At 43.2% G+C, this 20,617-nt stretch overlaps 1 protein-coding gene across 5 annotated transcripts in view; it reads right to left on the bottom strand.

Annotated features, from left to right (window-relative positions):
- The window catches only part of plekha4 (pleckstrin homology domain containing A4), a 32,772-nt gene that overhangs the window by 8,822 nt on the left and 3,333 nt on the right, over window positions 1-20,617 (bottom strand). For 2 of the 5 annotated variants that reach the window (XM_066708754.1, XM_066708750.1), the window contains exons 3-17: window positions 18,633-18,731; window positions 18,070-18,142; window positions 17,867-17,967; window positions 17,418-17,545; window positions 16,462-16,689; window positions 15,905-16,298; window positions 12,981-13,085; window positions 10,067-10,138; window positions 9,465-9,545; window positions 8,099-8,275; window positions 7,888-7,986; window positions 7,681-7,789; window positions 7,180-7,277; window positions 6,146-6,236; window positions 6,015-6,067 (exon numbers count right to left, since the gene is read on the bottom strand). In XM_066708754.1, coding sequence (XP_066564851.1) covers window positions 6,015-6,067; window positions 6,146-6,236; window positions 7,180-7,277; window positions 7,681-7,789; window positions 7,888-7,986; window positions 8,099-8,275; window positions 9,465-9,545; window positions 10,067-10,138; window positions 12,981-13,085; window positions 15,905-16,298; window positions 16,462-16,689; window positions 17,418-17,545; window positions 17,867-17,967; window positions 18,070-18,142; window positions 18,633-18,731 — 1,908 coding nt within the window. The remainder of the gene's footprint in view (window positions 1-6,014; window positions 6,068-6,145; window positions 6,237-7,179; window positions 7,278-7,680; window positions 7,790-7,887; window positions 7,987-8,098; window positions 8,276-9,464; window positions 9,546-10,066; window positions 10,139-12,980; window positions 13,086-15,904; window positions 16,299-16,461; window positions 16,690-17,417; window positions 17,546-17,866; window positions 17,968-18,069; window positions 18,143-18,632; window positions 18,732-20,617) is intronic. The other 3 variants (XM_066708751.1, XM_066708752.1, XM_066708753.1) reach the window with 3 other exon arrangements.

Raw genomic sequence — 20,617 nt, 5'->3', positions numbered from 1 at the left:
AGATCATGTGTATCGTGATATATATTGTATCGCAAGGTACTTGCCAATACCCACCCCTAATGGGATCCAGACAGTTCACAAGAATACCAGAAAGCAATTGGCAATCAGGACATCTAATCACTAACACACACCTTTCTGGTCACCCCAATCAACATAGTAAAAAAGGAGTAAATCTGGCTATAAATAAGCTTTACAGTAAAAATTGAAAATTAAAAAGAACATCCCAACAAAACACAAAGAGGAGAATTGGTTTGATAAGGAGTGCAATACAATAAGGAAGGAACTTTTTATCAAATTATCAAACCAAAAGCACAGACAACCAGATAACCCAGATGTACACCTCAGTTACTGTGAAACACTTAAACATTACAGAAAAACACTTAGATCAAAAAAGAACAACACACCCGAAAGTAACTGACAATAATCGAAGAGTCCATTAACACAGACAGATTCTGTGAAAACTGGAAAAAAAATTATGAAGGATATAACCTGAAGGATTGGCCCTCCAAAATGGAGATATTTGGAAAGACCACTTTGAAAACCTTTATGAAAACATTCACCACACTGAGAAATCAGCTCAGAATGATATCAGTGTGGAACTAAAAATAATGGAATTGGCATTTAAAGACACCCAGAATCCCCTGGACTCCCCAATTACTGAGCAGGAATTGCAGGACAAGCTGCGCGCCCTGCCGCCCAGGAAAGCCTGCGGGCCTGATGGCATCTCCAATGAGATTCTGAAACACAGCAGCCCTGAGCTGCAGCAGGCCCTGTTACGGCTGTTCAACCTGGTACTCAGTGTGGGCCATTTCCCTGACATCTGGAATAAAGGACTGATCACCCTGATTCATAAGAGTGGAGACAAACTGGACCCTAATAACTACCGGGGCATCTGTGTAAGCAGTAACCTGGGGAAGGTGTTCTACAGTATCATTAACGCCCGGATACTGGCCTTCCTTACCGAGCACAGTGTCCTGAGTAAAAGTCAGAATGGCTTCCTATCAAAACACTGCACAACCGATCATATTTACACCCTACACACCCTAACAGACAAACACATCAACCAAAATAAAAATAAAATATTTGCTTGTTTCATACATTTAAAAAAAGCATTTGATTCTATCTGGCACGAAGGTTTATTTTACAAACTTCTCCAAAGTGGCATAGGGGGTAAAGCATATGACATCATCAAATCAATGTATACAGGAAACGAGTGCGGAGTTAAAATTGGCAATAAAAGGAAAGAGTTCTTCACTCAGGGGCGTGGAGTGAGGCAGGGCTGCAGTCTGAGCCCAACGCTATTTAATATTTACATCAACGAATTGGCCACAATGCTGGAGCCATCTGCAGCCCCTGGCATGACCCTACATGACACAGAAGTCAAGTTCCTGCTCTACACTGATGACCTGGTCCTGCTGTCGCCCATGGAGCAGGGGCTGCAGCAGAACCTGGCCCTGCTAGAGCAGTACTTTCAGACCTGGGCCCTGGCAGTAAACATGAAGAAGACAAATATTATGATATTCCAGAAAAAGGCCAGGCCTCAGGGAAGTAGGTACCACTTCACTTTAGGAAACAGCACCATCGAACACTGCACCCACTACACCTACCTAGGCCTCACACTCAGCTCAACAGGAAGCTTCAACATGGTGGTGAAGACACTGAGAGAGAAAGCACGCTGGGCCTTCTATGCCAAAAAGAGACAAATTAGCATAAAAATACCTGTACAAATCTGGCTAAAAATATTTGAATCTGTAATCCAGCCCATTGCTCTCTATGGCAGTGAGGTGTACTCACCCACACATGCAGAGTTCTGCAAAAATATTCTACAGGTGCAAAGGAAAACACAGAACAATGCATGCAGGGCAGAATTAGGCCATGGAGTAAAATCCACGTACAGAAACAATGACTGCTTACAGTTAATATTCGAGTGCATTAAAAACGTGGATTTCACAGGACCGGTGCAGTGTCCTGACTAAAATAAACTGAAGGATAATAATCAGATCGTAGCAGCCGATGTTATTAATATTTTATGAATAACTGGACGGTGTTTCAGGCTGTGTTGTGTGAATGGTGTGCAGGACAATCCGTAGAGACAATCAATATGAAGGCGAACACGATTCAGTTAACGTGTGTCCATTTACAAGTGAAATTAATGAATAAATAAATACAGCAGATCTGGATTTCCCTCTAAAACATTAAGGACTGGTTTAATAAATGCGTCCATAAGTCCATTGTATATTGTATCTGGATGATTAATCGTGAAACGTGTGTATTTAGTTTCAACTGTAATTTACCCTGGTTAAGGATGTCAGTAAATTATAAATAATTCGGCAAAAAGTATTGTTTGCAGTTACAAATCTGCAGAAAGAGTAATAAGTTAAGGGAGTCACGCTGTGCTGTTTAAAATGCATATATACTAGCACAACTGATGACGATAGTAGTAACAAAACATATTAGCGATTTAGTATTATTGTTGCACATCGAAACGTTTTCTTACAGTAACGTAATGCTTGCCTGAATATAATGTTGTCTATACACGTTTAGCTCTTCCTAATATCTCTTAACAGAAATGTGTATTTATTAGGCTGTTTACAACCATGTAAAGCAGAAAGAATAAAATAGACACAGAAGTCCTCTCCACCTCAGTATGGAGGGTGATCAGTGCCAAAATTAAGATGAACGTGATTATGAACATGAAGATGAACATGAAGATGATTATGAACATGATTATGAACATGAAGATGATTATGAAGATGAACATGAAGATGATTATGAAGATGAACATGAAGATGATTATTAACATGATTATGAACATGAAGATCAACATGAAGATGATTATGAACATGATTATGAACATGAAGATGATTATGAAGATGAAGATCAACATGAAGATGATTATGAAGATGATTATGAGCACTGGATAGGACAATAAGCGCACTGGCTACCGCCCACTAGCTCTGATTGACAGAGTTCAATGTTTTGTCACATTGGAAAAAAAAAAGAAATACAAGAGACGCTATCAAATGTAGAAGCGCACTGAGAAATGCAAATAGCAAAGAGACAAACGGGAAATAAATATATACATGTTGAAACGAATGAATGTGTAAATAAGTGTTGAAATAAACAAACAAATAAATAGATTAATAAATACATAGATAGGCCTAAATGTCCATGTTTAATGGTGTATTTATTTTCTCTGTGTATTTATTTTAAATGTCAGTTTGGATAACCGTGTAACTCCATGAAATTAAATATATATATAGCGCCTCGCTAAATCTGAATCTGCATTGTGACGCGGGAGAACGGGGTTCCGAGTCCCCAGACACCCCTGTCACGGTCTCACCTGCTATTCCTTCAGCTCACCACCAGAGGTCTCTCTCTCCCGAGTATTAATCCCTGTGCTTCTTTCTCTCAGTTCCCGGATCAATCAGTCACATTACATTCCTTCTATTCACGTGCACTTGTTCTGTCTTTCCCCTCTCCCCATTGGTCTTTCACCCTTTAACCAGTCATCCCTTTCTCCCTAAACAGAGTATATAAACCCCTTTGTTCCATAGTATAATCGTCTTGCCTTCTCTCCTGAAACATTTCTGAGCATTCTTCCTTGTTTACCGACCGTGTATCGACTCCTGTTTTCCTGTCCTTGACCACCTCTTTTGGATCTCCCAGTTTAACCTGTTTGCCTGATCGAGCGACCCTGAACTGTTCCTGGTTTCCCTTCTGGATTTCCTCTCTTGGATTGTTTGCCTTTCTGCTTTGCTACTAAAGAGCCTACACTTGGATCTATACACCTTGCCTTTGAGAAACGTTACAACCCCGAGTCGTTACGTTATGAATATAGCCTCCCTATCTGTATGTGTTCTATAGCTCCACAATACATTGTATAAAGCCTCAAATTAATGCAATAGAGTACATTGTAGCACTTAATTTAACACCTCCCTTTATCTATAGATACCGTGTGAGCGATTAGATGTGTCTCTGTACATTTTCCAGAATAAAATCAAACAAAATACAATATAGAAACTATTCAGTTTTAACTTCCATTGAAACACGTCTGTCCGACGTCGCTCTGCGTCTGACTTCCTACCACTTTCTATGGCAACATTGTAAAAGCGGACAGTCTGCATCTTCATCTTCATCACCATCAATGGTATTTTTTGGGTCCGAATTATGATGTATGGATTATGTTTTTTTAGGTATATATCTCTTTATTTATTCATCTATTTATTTGTTTGTTTATTTCAACATGTATTTATACATTCATTAGTTTCAACATGTATATATTTATTTCCCGTTTGTCTGTTTGCTATTTGCATTTCTCAGTGCGCTTCTACATTTCGTAGCGTCTCTTGTATTTCTTTTTTTTTTTTCAATGTGTCAATCAGAGCTAGTGGGCGGTAGCCAGTGCGCTTATTGTCCTATCCAGTGCTCATAATCATGTTCATAATCATGTTAATGTTCATTTCCATGTTCATCATCATCTTCATGTTCATAATCACGTTCATCTTAATTTTGGCACTGATCACCCTCCATACGTCAGGCTGTGTCGCTCGTAGTGTTGTTCTCTGTCTCTGATTTTAAAACGAAACACAATCCAAACCCACAGTCGCTGCTCCTCCCATAAGAGGGACCGACTTCACAACGGCCTGGTTTTACAAAAAAAGCTCTGGGACACGTCCGGCACGGCATGGCACGGACGCCTAAGCCAGTGGAACCCAGGCATAACACACAAACACACACTATCAGAGTCAGCCAAATGATCACACAGCACAAAGAAAACTACATCACCCATTGGGAAACACACACACAAGAACAAAGTAAACTGCAGTGCTATCAGGCCCTAAAAAGAAACTACACATTGGCAGAATACCTTAAATTAATAACGAACGACAAACACAAAAGGATCCTGACCAAATACAGGCTCAGTGAGATGGCCACAGCCTGGCCGTCAAGACGGGCCGACACAGGCAGACCTTACTGCCCAGAGAGGACAGGCTGTGCCTCCACTGCCAACACAGAGAAGTTGAGACAGAGCTGCACTTTATTGTACAATGTGAAAATATGAACATTTACAAGCAAAATTTTTCCCCAAAATAGCAGATCTCTATAAGAGATTTCCAGAACTGCCAGACTCCGAGAAAGTGCCAGTTCTTCTAGGAGAGGAGACCAGCCTGTATATTACTGGCAGTCCAGTATACAGCTGCCTGCCACAGGCTGAGGGATACAGTGGACAATCAGTCCACTCACACAGGGGACACCCCTGGACACAGGCAATGATACCTATGCTACAATATTAATTTTATGTTTCTCTGAATTATTGTTTAATTGTATTAATTTAAATTAATCGGTTAATTGTTTAACATACATATGTGTATTTATGTATGGAAATGTATATGTATATGTTTCAAAACTGTTTGTTATGTCACTATTGCTTTGGCAATACTTATTTTTGGTCATGCCAATAAAGCACCTTGAATTTGAATTTGAATTTGAGAGAGAGCGAGAGAGAGCGAGAGAGAGCAGAGCTTTAGCACCAGGTCCCCTGCCTATTCAATTGATTCCACAAGGAGAGCATTGCTTTGACTGTCTTTGCTGCCACCAGCTGTTCGGTGATGGTATTGTCACCTCCAAGTGTCACTGCCCTATACAGTAATGTGTATAACGTAGTATATTACCCTATACCAGTGCCATACTTTAATGTTCTATACTAAACTACTCTACAAGTACTACACTCTGCTGTACTTTACTACAACACAGCACACTACTGTATTATCCAACAATATATTTTATTTCACTATACTGTATAACACTGTACTACACTGTACTGCACCATACATGGACTGTACTGTACAATACTAAACTTTAATGCATGGCACCACCATACTGTTCTACTGCATGTACTACACTGTACCATGAGCCACTATACTACAGTAATATTACACTGTACTATGTGTATTCTGCTGTATTATGTATGTATGAGACTGCACTGTCTGCAGTATCAGCAATTGCCTCACCTTGCTTGCAGTGTCCATGGGAAACCAGTAGGGGGTGTAGCTCTGCAGAGACACTGAAAGAGAAGGAGTGTGTCAGTGTGTCAGTCAGTCAGTCAATGTATCAGTCAGTCAAGCAGTCAGACAGTCAGTACCTGTTTGTGAGTCTGTCTGTCTGTTTTCTCGTGGAAGAACAGGCAGACTCTTCACTGTTCTCTGAGAAGAGACCAGCCCACTGTACAGAGACTGAGGGAGATAGAGACAAAATACATGTAATATTATAACTATCACTACTACTTCTGAACATACTACAAATTTAAATAATAATAATACTGTCATCTATTGAATTTGACACCCTCCTGGATTCTTATTGGCTATCTCAGACTTACCTCACCCTCTGATTCGCTGTCCAGCCAGCCTGGTCCCACCTCTCCTCTCTGATGGGCCCATTGGTGTTCCTGGGGCAGAGGGGGGCGGGGAGGGGGCGAGTCTGACTCCGCCCTCTGATCCACTCCCACCAGCGATTAAGCCAAGGAATTTATTATACTTAATAAGCTAATTAATTAATCGGCTAATAAGTTAAAACAGACTCCAAATCTATCTCCCCACTCCCTCTCTCCCTCCATCCGTCCAACCCCTCTATTTGCTTCTCTGTCTCATTCTCTATTTCTTTCTTCCTCCAACCCACCCCTCCCTCCCTCTCTCCTCCATTCTCATTTACTCTCTCCCTCTCTGCCTCACTCTCCCTCTCTATCTCCCCTTCTCTCTATCCCCCCCCCCTCTCTCTCTCTCTCTCTCTCTGTTCTTTTGCTAGGAAATAGCAGATCTGACAACAACAGAAGTTAAATACAGTAAAGAGCGAGAGGCAGAAGGATGGAAGTGGTGCAGCAGGGCACACAAAGAGAGAGAGGCGCAGGGCTGGCTGGAGAGAGAGACGGAGTGGAAGGAAGGCAGCACAGAAAAACAGCAGAACAGAAGCAATACTACAGCGCTGGCTACTATATTAACACACATACTGTACAGTGCAATAGGCAGTACTGTAGTAATCCAGTGACAGTGAGAGACAGCGCTCCCTCACTCTGTACAGGCAGACAGGGGAACTGCAGCTCACTGTCATAATAATAATAATAATAATAATAATAATAATAATAATACTGATGCATGCTTGAACAATAGATATTTCACCCACTGTGCAGTCTGTCCGTAGAGGAGCAAAGCCTGCTGGGATAGGACCCCCTGGGTGTAGGATTGGTCTCTGGAGGACTGGTGAAGGTGGCATCGGGGTCGCTATAGCAACAGAAAAGGAGGTGGGAGGTTAAGACTGACTGACTGACTGACTGACTGACTGACTGACTGACTGACTGACTGGACACTACAGTGAAATACACCCATAGAAGGGGAAGGGAAATTCCCACATATGGAAACTGGGCTTCAAGGCATTCAAAATGGAAAACAGGAGACACTTCTTTACACAGAGAACTGTCACAATCTGAAACAAACTCCCCAGCGATGTGGTAGAAGCTGAAAATTGGGAACATTTAAAGTCAGACTGGATAGGATCCTTGGATCACTCAGTTATTAATGGACACCAAACGAGTACGATATATCGAATGGCCTCCTCTTGTTTGTAAACTTTCTTATGTTCTTATGTACATCTCCCACCCATCTACTATTAGACTTTCACAGGGACCTGACTGCCTGGGTGTCCCCATGGAGACCCTGAAGTGGTTCTTGTTGGCACTTAAGCCGCACAGGATGTCCTCAATCATCCAGAGCTCCCTGTGAGACTGAGACTGATCCTGAGAGCAAGAGAGAGGGAGAGAGGAGGAGGGAAAGAAGGAGTCAGTGCATCAGTGTGTCAGTGCGTCAGTGTCTCAGTGCGTCAGTGTGTCAGTACCTGTCGTCTCCCGAATCGGCAGATGTGCTCCAGCTGTGAACGCAGCACTGACAGCTCACTCTCCATGCACTCATATTGCCCCCACACTCTGTCCATCTCCTGAGAGAGAGAAGGGTAGAGGGAGGGTTGTGATTCTACTGACTGAACTGAATCTTGAATACTTGGAAGTTGCTGAGAGTTGGGGTTCAGGGAGGTGTAACAGGGTCATTACCATGGAGACATTGCAAATCCGGGCGCGGGTCTGGACCAGCTCTTCCTGCAGAAGGACTTGCTGGGAAATGACCCCTTCCTGACCCCTGACATCTTCTTGACCCCTGATCCCCTCCTGACCCCCTCGCCACTCCTCCAGCTGCAGCCGGGTCATCTCCAGAGCACATTGCAGACTGTCCTGAAAGAAGGAAAGAATGAGAGAGAGAGAGAGAGAGAAGGATTAATATAGACACACTGATACAGTACAATATCACGGAATGATAGGGCTGGTTGTACTGTCAAGATTAGAATTTGAATTCTGCTGGACCTTGACTGAAGCCGGGTCCAGCAACACTGTATACAGCAGTCTGGCCTCACGTTCAGTACCCGAGTATAGCTCAGTGCTGTGACTGAGGGAGTGGCAGCGTTTCCTCAGGGCAGAACGGAGAGAAGCTGTTTAGGGTGGGGCTCCAGAGAGTAGGAGGTGGCAGTGCTGTTGCATCAGGACAGGAAGAGGGGAAAACAGTGCCCCAGTGTTACAGCAGGGAAACAGTGTGGGAGGAAACTGTGGCAGCTGTCAATAGTACTCTTTCTCACAGATTTATGCTGATTTATTATTTAATCTTATTATACAAAGAGATACAAACAGTATTATGCTCACATTAACTTTGATTGTACATTTACATTACCATGCCTATCAAGAATAATTGACCTTTTACACACCTGTATTGTCCTGTGTTACTTATTAGGTTCTGTACACCACATATCAGCTACAAGAGAGGTACCTTCTTATATGATACAGCTCCAGTAAATACAGGTATAGCATGTGTATGTAAATGCACACATGCACACATCACCACATCACCCCCCACCCAGTGCGGTAGGTCCTTATGGTTACCTGCTGTTTCAGGTGCTTAAACATTAATTACTTAGAAGATACAGGGATTAATTAAATAAACAATTAACAAATACAAATTACACGATCTGCTGTGGAGTTACCACTGTCAGTAATGTCACTGACAGTCTGCTGAAGGAACAGAAGAAACCTCTGATTTAAATTCTGTGTGTAGTTCTGGTATAACGAAGCATGTCCACTTCCTTCCTGTTTTTCAAAATCAGGATCAGCTCCACATCAGGCTCAGGGACAAGATTACAATTCAAGTGAGATTTTGAGCCCAGCTGAGTGCTGATCTGTTTAGTACAGTGCAGCTCAAGATTGAGTATAGAGCCCAGAGCCACAATTGTTTAGTACAACTGGCCCCAGCAGTTCAGCAGTATAGTACCATAAGAGAGGCTCTGCAAAACCACATTTTCCAGAATCCCTTGCCTGGCTGTCAACCTAGAACTGGATGGGTTGCACCGGTATCCTGGGAGTGACTCTCACCCACCTTGTCTGCCTGCAGCTGTGCCATTTCAATGGAGAGAGTCTGCAGTACACGGTCACAGCCACACAGCCTAGTCAACACAGACTGAGAGAGAGAGAGAAAGCAGAAGGAGAGAGAAACAGAGGGACAGGCAGAGAGAGACAGAGAGAGAGTAATTATGTTGTATATTAAGACTACTATCTCTATTCTTTCTTTCTTTCTATATATCAAATATAATTTATATTGTAATTTTCCTTTATTTTTTCTGTACTTTATAAAATACATTTTATAAAGAATTGTGATTTATTATTTTATTTATTTTCCATACATGTATGTAATGTCCAATTGCTTTGGCAACACAAATTTATTTGTCATGCCAATAAAGCTCCTTAAAATTGAAATTGAAATTGAAATTGAATTGAGTAATTAAGATAAGGAAACTGCTTCCACACTGTTCAGACAGACTGGGGAACTGCAGTTTACTCTCAGTAATATTACTACTGCTACTACTTCTATTACTAATAATAATAATCAGAATAATACTTATTTTAGTTCATAATTATAATGATGAAGATGATGATTATGAAATTAATAATAATAGTTTCATTCACAGGTCATTGTCTTACATCAACATTACCCTCGGGCACTCTAATTGGCTGTGTCTCTCTTTCCTGGTAGACGTCAGAGGTCACAGGCTGCTGAGGAGAGAACTAATTGGTCAGAATACAGAGAGCAAGAGACACAGGTGGCAGTATGACTGCTAGTTGGACAGTCTCCCTGTCAATCAATATCATCCCTCATTCTATGCCTCCAGTTCCCATTGTGCATGACAGTGAGTTTGTGTGTGTCTGTTTCTGCGTGTCAGTGTGTCTCTGGGTGTCTGTATATGTGTGAGTGTCTGTGTGTGTAAGTCTTAATATATGTGATTGTGTGTGTGTGTGTGTGTGTTTGTGTGTTTTTACTGGCAGCAACTTAAATTAATTACAGCATCTGCCTTGCTTATTACAGCCAATGGCATGCAAGCATGTCACATGATATATATTGCATAATACAATCCACCTCATCACACATGTACAGTGAGGGAAAAAAGTATTTGATCCCCTGCTGATTTTGTATGTTTGCCCACTGACAAAGAAATGATCAGTCTATAATTTTAATAGTAGGTGTATTTTAACAGTGAGAGACAGAATAACAACAAACAAATCCAGAAAAACACATTTAAAAAAAGTTATAAATTGATTTGCATGTTAATGAGTGAAATAATTATTTGACCCCTTCGACTTAGTACTTGGTGCCAAAACCCTTGTTGGCAATCACAGAGGTCAGACGTTTCTTGTAGTTGGCCACCAGGTTTGCACACATCTCAGGAGGGATTTTGTCCCACTCCTCTTTACAGATCCTCTCCAAGTCGAATAATCACACCAACTGTTGTCACCTTCTCACCAAGCTGCTTGGCGATGGTCTTGTAGCCCATTCCAGCCTTGTGTAGGTCTACAGTCTTGTCCCTGACATCCTTGGACAGCTCTTTGGTCTTGGCCATGGCGGAGAGTTTGGAATCTGATTGATTGCTTGCTTCTGTGGACAGGTGTCTTTTATACAGGTAATGAGCTGAGATTAGGAGCACTCCCTTTAAGAGAGTGCTCCTAATCTCAGCTCGTTACCTGTATAAAAGACACCTGGGAGCCAGAAATCTTGCTGATTGATAGGGGATCAAACTTATTTCCCTCATTAACATGCAAATCAATTTATAATTTTTTTTAAATGCATTTTTCTGGATTTTGTTGTTGTTATTCTGTCTCTCACTGTTAAAATACACCTACCATTAAAATTATAGACTGATCATTTCTTTGTCAGTGGGCAAATGTACAAAATCAGCAGGGGATCAAATACTTTTTTCCCCTCACTGTATGTATATATATACATATATACACATATATATACACTCACCTAAAGGATTATTAGGAACACCATACTAATACTGTGTTTGACCCCCTTTCGCCTTCAGAACTGCCTTAATTCTACGTGGCATTGATTCAACAAGGTGCTGAAAGCATTCTTTAGAAATGTTGGCCCATATTGATAGGATAGCATCTTGCAGTTGATGGAGATTTGTGGGATGCACATCCAGGGCACGAAGCTCCCGTTCCACCACATCCCAAAGATGCTCTATTGGGTTGAGATCTGGTGACTGTGGGGGCCAGTTTAGTACAGTGAACTCATTGTCATGTTCAAGAAACCAATTTGAAATGATTCGACCTTTGTGACATGGTGCATTATCCTGCTGGAAGTAGCCATCAGAGGATGGGTACATGGTGGTCATAAAGGGATGGACATGGTCAGAAACAATGCTCAGGTAGGCCGTGGCATTTAAACGATGCCCAATTGGCACTAAGGGGCCTAAAGTGTGCCAAGAAAACATCCCCCACACCATTACACCACCACCACCAGCCTGCACAGTGGTAACAAGGCATGATGGATCCATGTTCTCATTCTGTTTACGTTAAATCCTGACTCTACCATCTGAATGTCTCAACAGAAATCGAGACTCATCAGACCAGGCAACATTTTTCCAGTCTTCAACTGTCCAATTTTGGTGAGCTTGTGCAAATTGTAGCCTCTTTTTCCTATTTGTAGTGGAGATGAGTGGTACCCGGTGGGGTCTTCTGCTGTTGTAGCCCATCCGCCTCAAGGCTGTACGTGTTGTGGCTTCACAAATGCTTTGCTGCATACCTCGGTTGTAACGAGTGGTTATTTCAGTCAAAGTTGCTCTTCTATCAGCTTGAATCAGTCGGCCCATTCTCCTCTGACCTCTAGCATCAACAAGGCATTTTCGCCCACAGGACTGCCGCATACTGGATGTTTTTCCATTTTCACACCATTCTTTGTAAACCCTAGAAATGGTTGTGCGTGAAAATCCCAGTAACTGAGCAGATTGTGAAATACTCAGACCGGCCCGTCTGGCACCAACAACCATGCCACGCTCAAAATTGCTTAAATCACCTTTCTTTCCCATTCAGACATTCAGTTTGGAGTTCAGGAGATTGTCTTGACCAGGACCACACCCCTAAATGCATTGAAGCAACTGCCATGTGATTGGTTGGTTAGATAATTGCATTAATGAGAAATTGAACAGGTGTTCCTAATAATCCTTTAGGTGAGTGTATATATATATATATATATATATATATATATTGCAGGCACTGCCCATTACTGTTATTGATATCTGGCACCCCAGAGAAAAGAGACACAGTGAAGAGACTCAGACTGACTGACACAACACTCCAACAGTTAGGGAGCTTAATCAATCTCTTAATTGGCCTGTTCTTCTTAATTGATTAGGCTAATTGCTTATTTAATTGGATGGCTGTGTGACCGAGGTCTTCACTCTCTCTTTCAACTCACATTCTCAGCAGTGCAGCACAAAGAAACAGACACACAGAACCAGAGAGAGAGACAGATATACACAGAGACACATGCACACAGACACACACACAGACAGAGACAAAGATAGACACAGATATAGAGAAAGACAGACAGTACCAGTGCAGCAGGCAGACAGACAGGCAGATTGCCACGGGATGTGGGGGCCGAGCGTGAGGGGGGCAAGGGAGGCAGGAGCCCGGAGACCCCCCCCTGATACCACACCTGAGAAAGAAGAAGAGAGTGAGGGAGATGGAGAGAGTGAGAGAGGTGGGAGAGAGGCAGAGAGAGGGGGAGGAAGCATGAAGCGAGGTCAAACCCAGGCAGTGAACAAGTATGTGAGGAGGATGGTGTGAGTGTGAGAGAAAGGGAGGGAGGGAGGCGAGAAATAGATGAGACAAAATCAAATAATACAAACCAATCAAATTCCAACAGACTGATCAATAACTTGAGTGTCTTCATTAGTAGCTAATTCTATTGCTTTTTAACAACAACAACAACAACAACAACAAAAATAATCATTGACGTAGGTATAGTAGGGGACGGGGGTGACTCCTGTCTCCCTACCCCCCAATGTTGAGAGAATGCTAAATTGTATGCCCAGCTCCATAGGCGTAGGGGACATGCCCCCCAATTCTGAAATAAAACCTATGCCCCTGACAATAATAATAATAATAATAATAATTATAGGCAGCTTTCTTTCCTGTTAATTTATTATTTTCAGACACATGCACTATATCCTATTATTATTTTATTTTTATTTTGTATATTATTACTAACACTAACTTACAAACTCACACCGATAGACAGATAGACTGAAAGATAAACTGATAAACTGTACTGAAGTTCTGTAAGATGTCCAGTATGTGCCCATCAGCAGAGTGTCCAGTGAGTCACTGTAATTATGACAGAAACAGGAGTTAATGTAAAGTTTCGCCCTGTAAACCTCAAAGTCAGGATGTGTGGACTGTAACTATTCTAGCACACTGGACAGTCCGGGGGCTGGCAGGTCACTGCTGACTCATCTCCTCTGGGCTGGGGCCCCGCACTGCTCAGCCTAGCTGCACCTTCTCCTGGGTCCTTTTGCACTTAGCACAGAGCTGCTGTACCCCCCAGTGATGCCAGGAAAGATGCCCATGTGTATTTTGTGATGTAGCCATTTCCGTGCACCATGACCTGCACCGGTGATTTTTTGGATTATCTTCCAGGTCCAACGGTAACATTTTGACAGCTCTCATAACATCTCTAACATGTCAATCTGAAACCCAATGATTATTTCAGTACAATATTTGGTTTGACTTGTTTTGTGGAAAACAGCTGCCTTTCTGTCATAAAAAGAACTTCACACCACTGCCATGCTCCGCTGCCTCACCACACAACGGGTGTCCTAGAAAAACGGAAGTCCTAGCATTTTACAGTAACACACCATACAAATATCACATGGTGCATAATAATCTCTCTCTCTCTCTCTCTCTCTCTCTCTCTCTCTCTCTCTCTCTTTTACCTTTCCAGCAGAGTGTTGTGGGGTGGAAAGGTGGTGAGATGCAGGGAAAGTGGGGATGGGCTGAGCGAGACAGTCAGTCAAGACAATGGGGGGGAAGAAAACAGTGAGAGTAATAATAACAATACAACTATTACTAATAATGACAGTGACAGAGTGTGGTACAGGACAGACAGAGAGAGTGTGGTATATGGTACAACCCAGAATCTGCTTAGAGTAGGGTCGTCCTCCCAAACTGAGCAGCCGGATAAGAAGGGCATTGGTCAGACAAGTCACTGACAACTGAGAGAGTTCCATCACGTAGATGTGAGAAACTGTCCAACAACAAGTATTGACTCAGGGGGAAGAGTACTTCTCTAAACAAGATGTAATTTATTAACTGCTGTTTCACAATGAAAAATATCTTCTTCTAAGGGTGAAGTAAGTTGTAAGTAAGTAACCTACTTACATTAACATAATATTCCGGATGCACACCACTCCTGACCTGAACTACACTTCTGCTGCTGCGATTACAATTTATGATATGAACCTGCATACCACCATAGAAATAACACATTGCTAGACAAATATCTTTGGATACTTTTAATTCTAGTTATTATTAGTGGATATCATAGGATACCATATCCATATACGATGCCATGAAAAAACTAATTAAGCTGTTTTGACTTAATTTGATCCCACATGGCGTGAAATCCAGTCAGTCTGTTTCCATGGACACGGAGACACAGCCATCAGTGAACACATTGGCAGTGGGGTTTGTCACACCTGTTGTGTGTGCTATCATAGGAAGCGCTACACATTTCATATGCTGTATGTGTCGATCGTTTTGTAATACTCTTATTGTTATGAGTACATGTGTATTCAGCAATATTAAGCTGCCAGAACATTTTCAGACTTTCAACTCAGATCCACTCAGTAGGGCACTAAAATCCTCAGGCCCTGTCAACAGCACATAGCATATCCAGAGAAGCATACTGGACTACGATCTAATGAGTCCAGCTCATAGCGCCACACAGAAGAATGACTGCAAATTCATTCGGGATTATTGCAGTCACATGGCATTTAGTGACAGTTCCTCACAGCACAGTGCTTCATGGTGCAGTATCCCAACATGCACTTCTGTTCACAAACATAAACAAAGGAGTCTGTGGCTGCAGATAACAGGCTGAAGAAGAAAGCAGCAGTGACATCTGTCGATGTTTTAATAAGTGCCTTAATTCCAGCATCAGACCACATCGCTCAGTGGTTCAGTACCCTAGAAGCAAGCAGCTGGGTCTCCAGGTGTGTTGCCATGGAGAAAAGGGTCAGTGCGGAGCGGCAAACTCCTCTCAACAGCCCAGTGCAATGGTAATCAACAGCGCACGGGTGTAGTGTGGAGATCGATACTGACCCCGGGATCAGCCCCAGTTAGTGTTAGGGTAACTGACCCTTCAAGACCAAAAATGTATTAATAACAATTATAAAGATCTTGTAGTACTCCACATGTAGTCTCACGCAGACTAATGACAAAAATATTTACTCTGCGATCCGATTGTCTACTCACTCGATGGGGGGGGTGTCTTCGGTCCATGCTGGGGGTCAGGGAAGCCGGGCTGACCTCTGGATGACCCCTGGATGACCCTGACAGGTGCTGGGGAGAGGGAGGGGCCAATCCCATGCTCAGGGGGGTCAGTGGTCGTGTGGGGGTTGTGGTAGAGTCACCCTGGGGTCGCACGTCCACCCGACCCACTGGCGTGTGAGGTCGCGAACCCAGTTGACCTCTTGGAGTCAGGGGTCGTGACACCAAGGAGCGGGGGGGGAGGGAAGGGGTCTCCTCTATCAGGAGGGGCTCATCTGTGTCTTGGCTGTAGCTGCGACCCCTCTCCTCAGGAGCACTGAGGAATTTGGGGGATGCAGGGGGAGCATCAGGTGTGGTCTTCACAGGAGAGGAGCGCCTACTGAGAAAAAGAGAGAGAGGGAGCGGGCGAGAGAGCGAGAGAGAAAGTGAGATGGGACATCTCTCTGACTGGACACTACAGTACATTAGCACTGACATACTAGACACTACAGTAACACTGACTGAGAGTGAGACAAAAAGACAGTACAGTGTCATTTCCTTACTTCTTCCTCTCTCTCTCTGGTCGCTTGCTCCTGTTTGGTGGTTTCTCAGGCTGTTCCAGTTCTGGCATCCCCCCCTGGACCTGTGTTGGCTGAGATGGTTCGGTCCATGCTGCACTACTGGGAATGGGCAACAGGGTCGAACCATTCCACAAGGGGGTGCATTTGGGCAGGTTCAGAGAATCAGCGCTGCCCCCTAGCTGAGTAAAATCCTGAAAGCTGGAGCAACGCCTGAGAGAAAGAGAGAGGCTCCGACATCAACCATGTCACCTGGGAAATGGATTACCTGAATACATCAGGAAATGGCTCAAAGACACTCTTCTGCAACACAAGCTAGAGTGCCACCACAGCCTGCAGAGGGACTACAACCAGACCAGTAAAGGACCCCAAACAGAGACAGTTCCTGAGCCAGTACAAACTGAGCTGCCACAGCCTGGAGAAAGAGATAGGCCGGCACTGGCAGAAGTGGAATCCCAGAGAGGAGAGAGTGTGTGGGCTGTGTGAGCAGGGGGTAGTGGAGGACAAGGCCCACCTCCTGCTGCATTGCACCAAATACAATGCCATCAAGGACACCTACTCCCACTGACTCATAGGCCTGACCCCTGATCTCAGCTCACCAAGCAGGGTCACCAGACTGGCCACCCTAATGGGGGAGGACACACAGATAGTAGAGAGCGGTGCAATACATCACTGCCTGACCCACACAGAGGCAAACAGTACTGCAGGGCCCTGACACTATGTACACTTTGTATATACAATTCTATGTAAACTGACTGTAAATAGAAGTTAAAATGTAAAATGTGTAATTTCTGTTTTTATTGTTCCCATCACCATGTTCCTGAGCACTGGATAAGTCTGTCAGTGCTTTGGCAACACTGATGTCAATTAGTAATGCTAATAAAGCTTTTTCAATTGAATTGAATTGAGTGAGAGAGAGAGAGAGGTCAGCGTTTCAGTACCTGTTGAGTGAGGCTGCAGTTCCTTCTCCCTCCAGCAGGGCGCATTGTCTCATGGCCCTGACCCAGCCCAGCAGATCCTCCTGTGTGTCAGCACTCAGCACATAAGATCGCATCCCAGCATGCACTGCCTGAGACAGAGAGATGGAGAGGGCAAGGGAGAGAGGGAAAAGCACGGAAAGTGTGGGAGAGAGAGGCAGGGAATGGGGAGAGCAAGGGTTGGGGAGAGGTGAAGGGGAAAGGGAGAGAGAGGGGAGGAGACAGGAAGAGGGAGGAGAGGAGAGGTGAAATGGGAGAGAGTGAGAGAGACAGAGGGGTAGAGAGATAGGATTGGAGATAGAAAGATACCAGAGGGATAGGAGTTTTATTTTGTGATCTGGGTACAAGTCAATTAATCAGTTTTTGTTAATGAACTGTTTTAATGAACTTTACGAGGGGTGCATTGCTTTCACCTTGAAGACGTGCTTCTTGTTCCTGCTATCATTGGTGCTGCAGATCAAAACACTGTAACCAGGCAATGGGATACTGCCCAGCACTGTCTCCTCTCTACTGTCTGAGAGAGGAAAAGAAAAACAGAAAGGGAGAGGGAGCGAGAGATTAATCTCTCTGTACTTGCATATGACAGACTTACAAACTTACATACAGACAGACAGACCTCTGTAGTAGAAGAGACAGTAGTCAGAGAGGACAAACCAACGTCTCTTCCAGAGCTTCAGCCCAGAGCTATCCTACAGAGACAGAGACAGAGAGAGAGAGAGAGAGAGAGAGAGAGAGAGAGAGAGAGAGAGAGAGAGAGAGAGAGAGAGAGAGAGAGAGAGAGAGAGAGAGAGAGAGAGAGAGAGAGAGGGGGGGTTATTGACTAAACTTTTTTGTCATTGTTCATGTTTATGTTTCTTAACAAAGATGGGGAGATGCTGATGTTTAAATTGAGAGTTTAATTCAATCTTTTTCAAAACCTTATTTATATATTATTATGATTTTAATGTATTACTCGGGGTTGTATTGTCCCTGTGCTGTAATGCATTTTATAAGCTTTGGCAATACCAGAACACTCCTGTCTTGCTAGTAAAGCTCATTTAAATTTGAATTTGTATTTGTAACAGAGACAGAATTAATTAGTATATTTCAGAAATAGTGAGAGACAGACAGACAGAGTCACACACACACACAAACACTCACACTTACATACACTCAGACTCACACACTCACACTCAGTACCTGTTTGTAGAGCCAGCCCCTGATGATGACTGGGCAGTTGGGATCTCTGCGCACTGATAGACCCCTCTTACCAAAACTGTGCAGCTTAGATACTGACACCTGTGTGTGTGTGTGACAGAGAGAGAGAGAGAGAGAGAGAGAGAGAGAGAGAGAGAGAGAGGGGAGGGTGGAAAGGACTGTACTGGGTTATGTGATTGCATTGATGTTGTTTGTTATTAATATTGAATTTGTATAAATATGTAATACTTATGAGGGAGACCCAGCAGGCACTCGACGTCATTTCAACCTTGTTTCGTGGTTGAAATCTAGTTGCGACGTGGATCAACAAGAATACAAGTACTATTCTACGTGGTTTTGGCAACGATTCATCAGCGTCGAAATATACGTTGCTTTCGGGTTGAATAGACGTGGTGACAGTCAAAACAATCAAACAGATCCCCAGATAACAAACACAATATCCCCTCAAACAAATGTATAGAATACATATATATATATATATATATATATATATATATATATATATATACATAAATACACATACATATATATGTATGTGTATGTGTATATGTATGTGTGTGTGTATATATATATATATATATATAATGGTACTCTGACAAACCGCTTAGCTGATGAATCAGAGTCGGAAAGGGGTATCAAGTAATCAGCCAATTAGATGAAAGCGGGAAAGCCTCTAAACTTGAACACAGCCTGGGAAGAACCTCCATTTTAACTGAAGCTGGCTGTGTGGAGTAAGGATTTCTCAAGTAAGAGTATACACTCACCTAAAGGATTATTAGGAACACCATACTAATACTGTGTTTGACCCCCTTTCGCCTTCAGAACTGACTTAATTCTACGTGGCATTGATTCAACAAGGTGCTGAAAGCATTCTTTAGAAATGTTGGCCCATATTGATAGGATAGCATCTTGCAGTTGATGGAGATTTGTGGGATGCACATCCAGGGCACGAAGCTCCCGTTCCACCACATCCCAAAGATGCTCTATTGGGTTGAGATCTGGTGACTGTGGGGGCCAGTTTAGTACAGTGAACTCATTGTCATGTTCAAGAAACTAATTTGAAATGATTCGACCTTTGTGACATGGTGCATTATCCTGCTGGAAGTAGCCATCAGAGGATGGGTACATGGTGGTCATAAAGGGATGGACATGGCCAGAAACAATGCTCAGGTAGGCCGTGGCATTTAAACGATGCCCAATTGGCACTAAGGGGCCTAAAGTGTGCCAAGAAAACATCCCCCACACCATTACACCACCACCACCAGCCTGCACAGTGGTAACAAGGCATGATGGATCCATGTTCTCATTCTGTTTACGCCAAATCCTGACTCTACCATCTGAATGTCTCAACAGAAATCGAGACTCATCAGACCAGGCAACATTTTTCCAGTCTTCAACTGTCCAATTTTGGTGAGCTTGTGCAAATTGTAGCCTCTTTTTCCTATTTGTAGTGGAGATGAGTGGTACCCGGTGGGGTCTTCTGCTGTTGTAGCCCATCCGCCTCAAGGCTGTACGTGTTGTGGCTTCACAAATGCTTTGCTGCATACCTCGGTTGTAACGAGTGGTTATTTCAGTCAAAGTTGCTCTTCTATCAGCTTGAATCAGTCGGCCCATTCTCCTCTGACCTCTAGCATCAACAAGGCATTTTCGCCCACAGGACTGCCGCATACTGGATGTTTTTCCCTTTTCACACCATTCTTTGTAAACCCTAGAAATGGTTGTGTGTGAAAATCCCAGTAACTGAGCAGATTGTGAAATACTCAGACCGGCCCGTCTGGCACCAACAACCATACCACGCTCAAAATTGCTTAAATCACCTTTCTTTCCCATTCAGACATTCAGTTTGGAGTTCAGAAGATTGTCTTGACCAGGACCACACCCCTAAATGCATTGAAGCAACTGCCATGTGATTGGTTGGTTAGATAATTGCATTAATGAGAAATTGAACAGGTGTTCCTAATTATCCT

Source organism: Amia ocellicauda, chromosome 7 (assembly GCF_036373705.1).
Source record: "Amia ocellicauda isolate fAmiCal2 chromosome 7, fAmiCal2.hap1, whole genome shotgun sequence".
Taxonomy (NCBI): Eukaryota; Metazoa; Chordata; class Actinopteri; order Amiiformes; family Amiidae; genus Amia; species Amia ocellicauda.
This window is presented reverse-complemented; position numbering and strand designations above follow the sequence as displayed.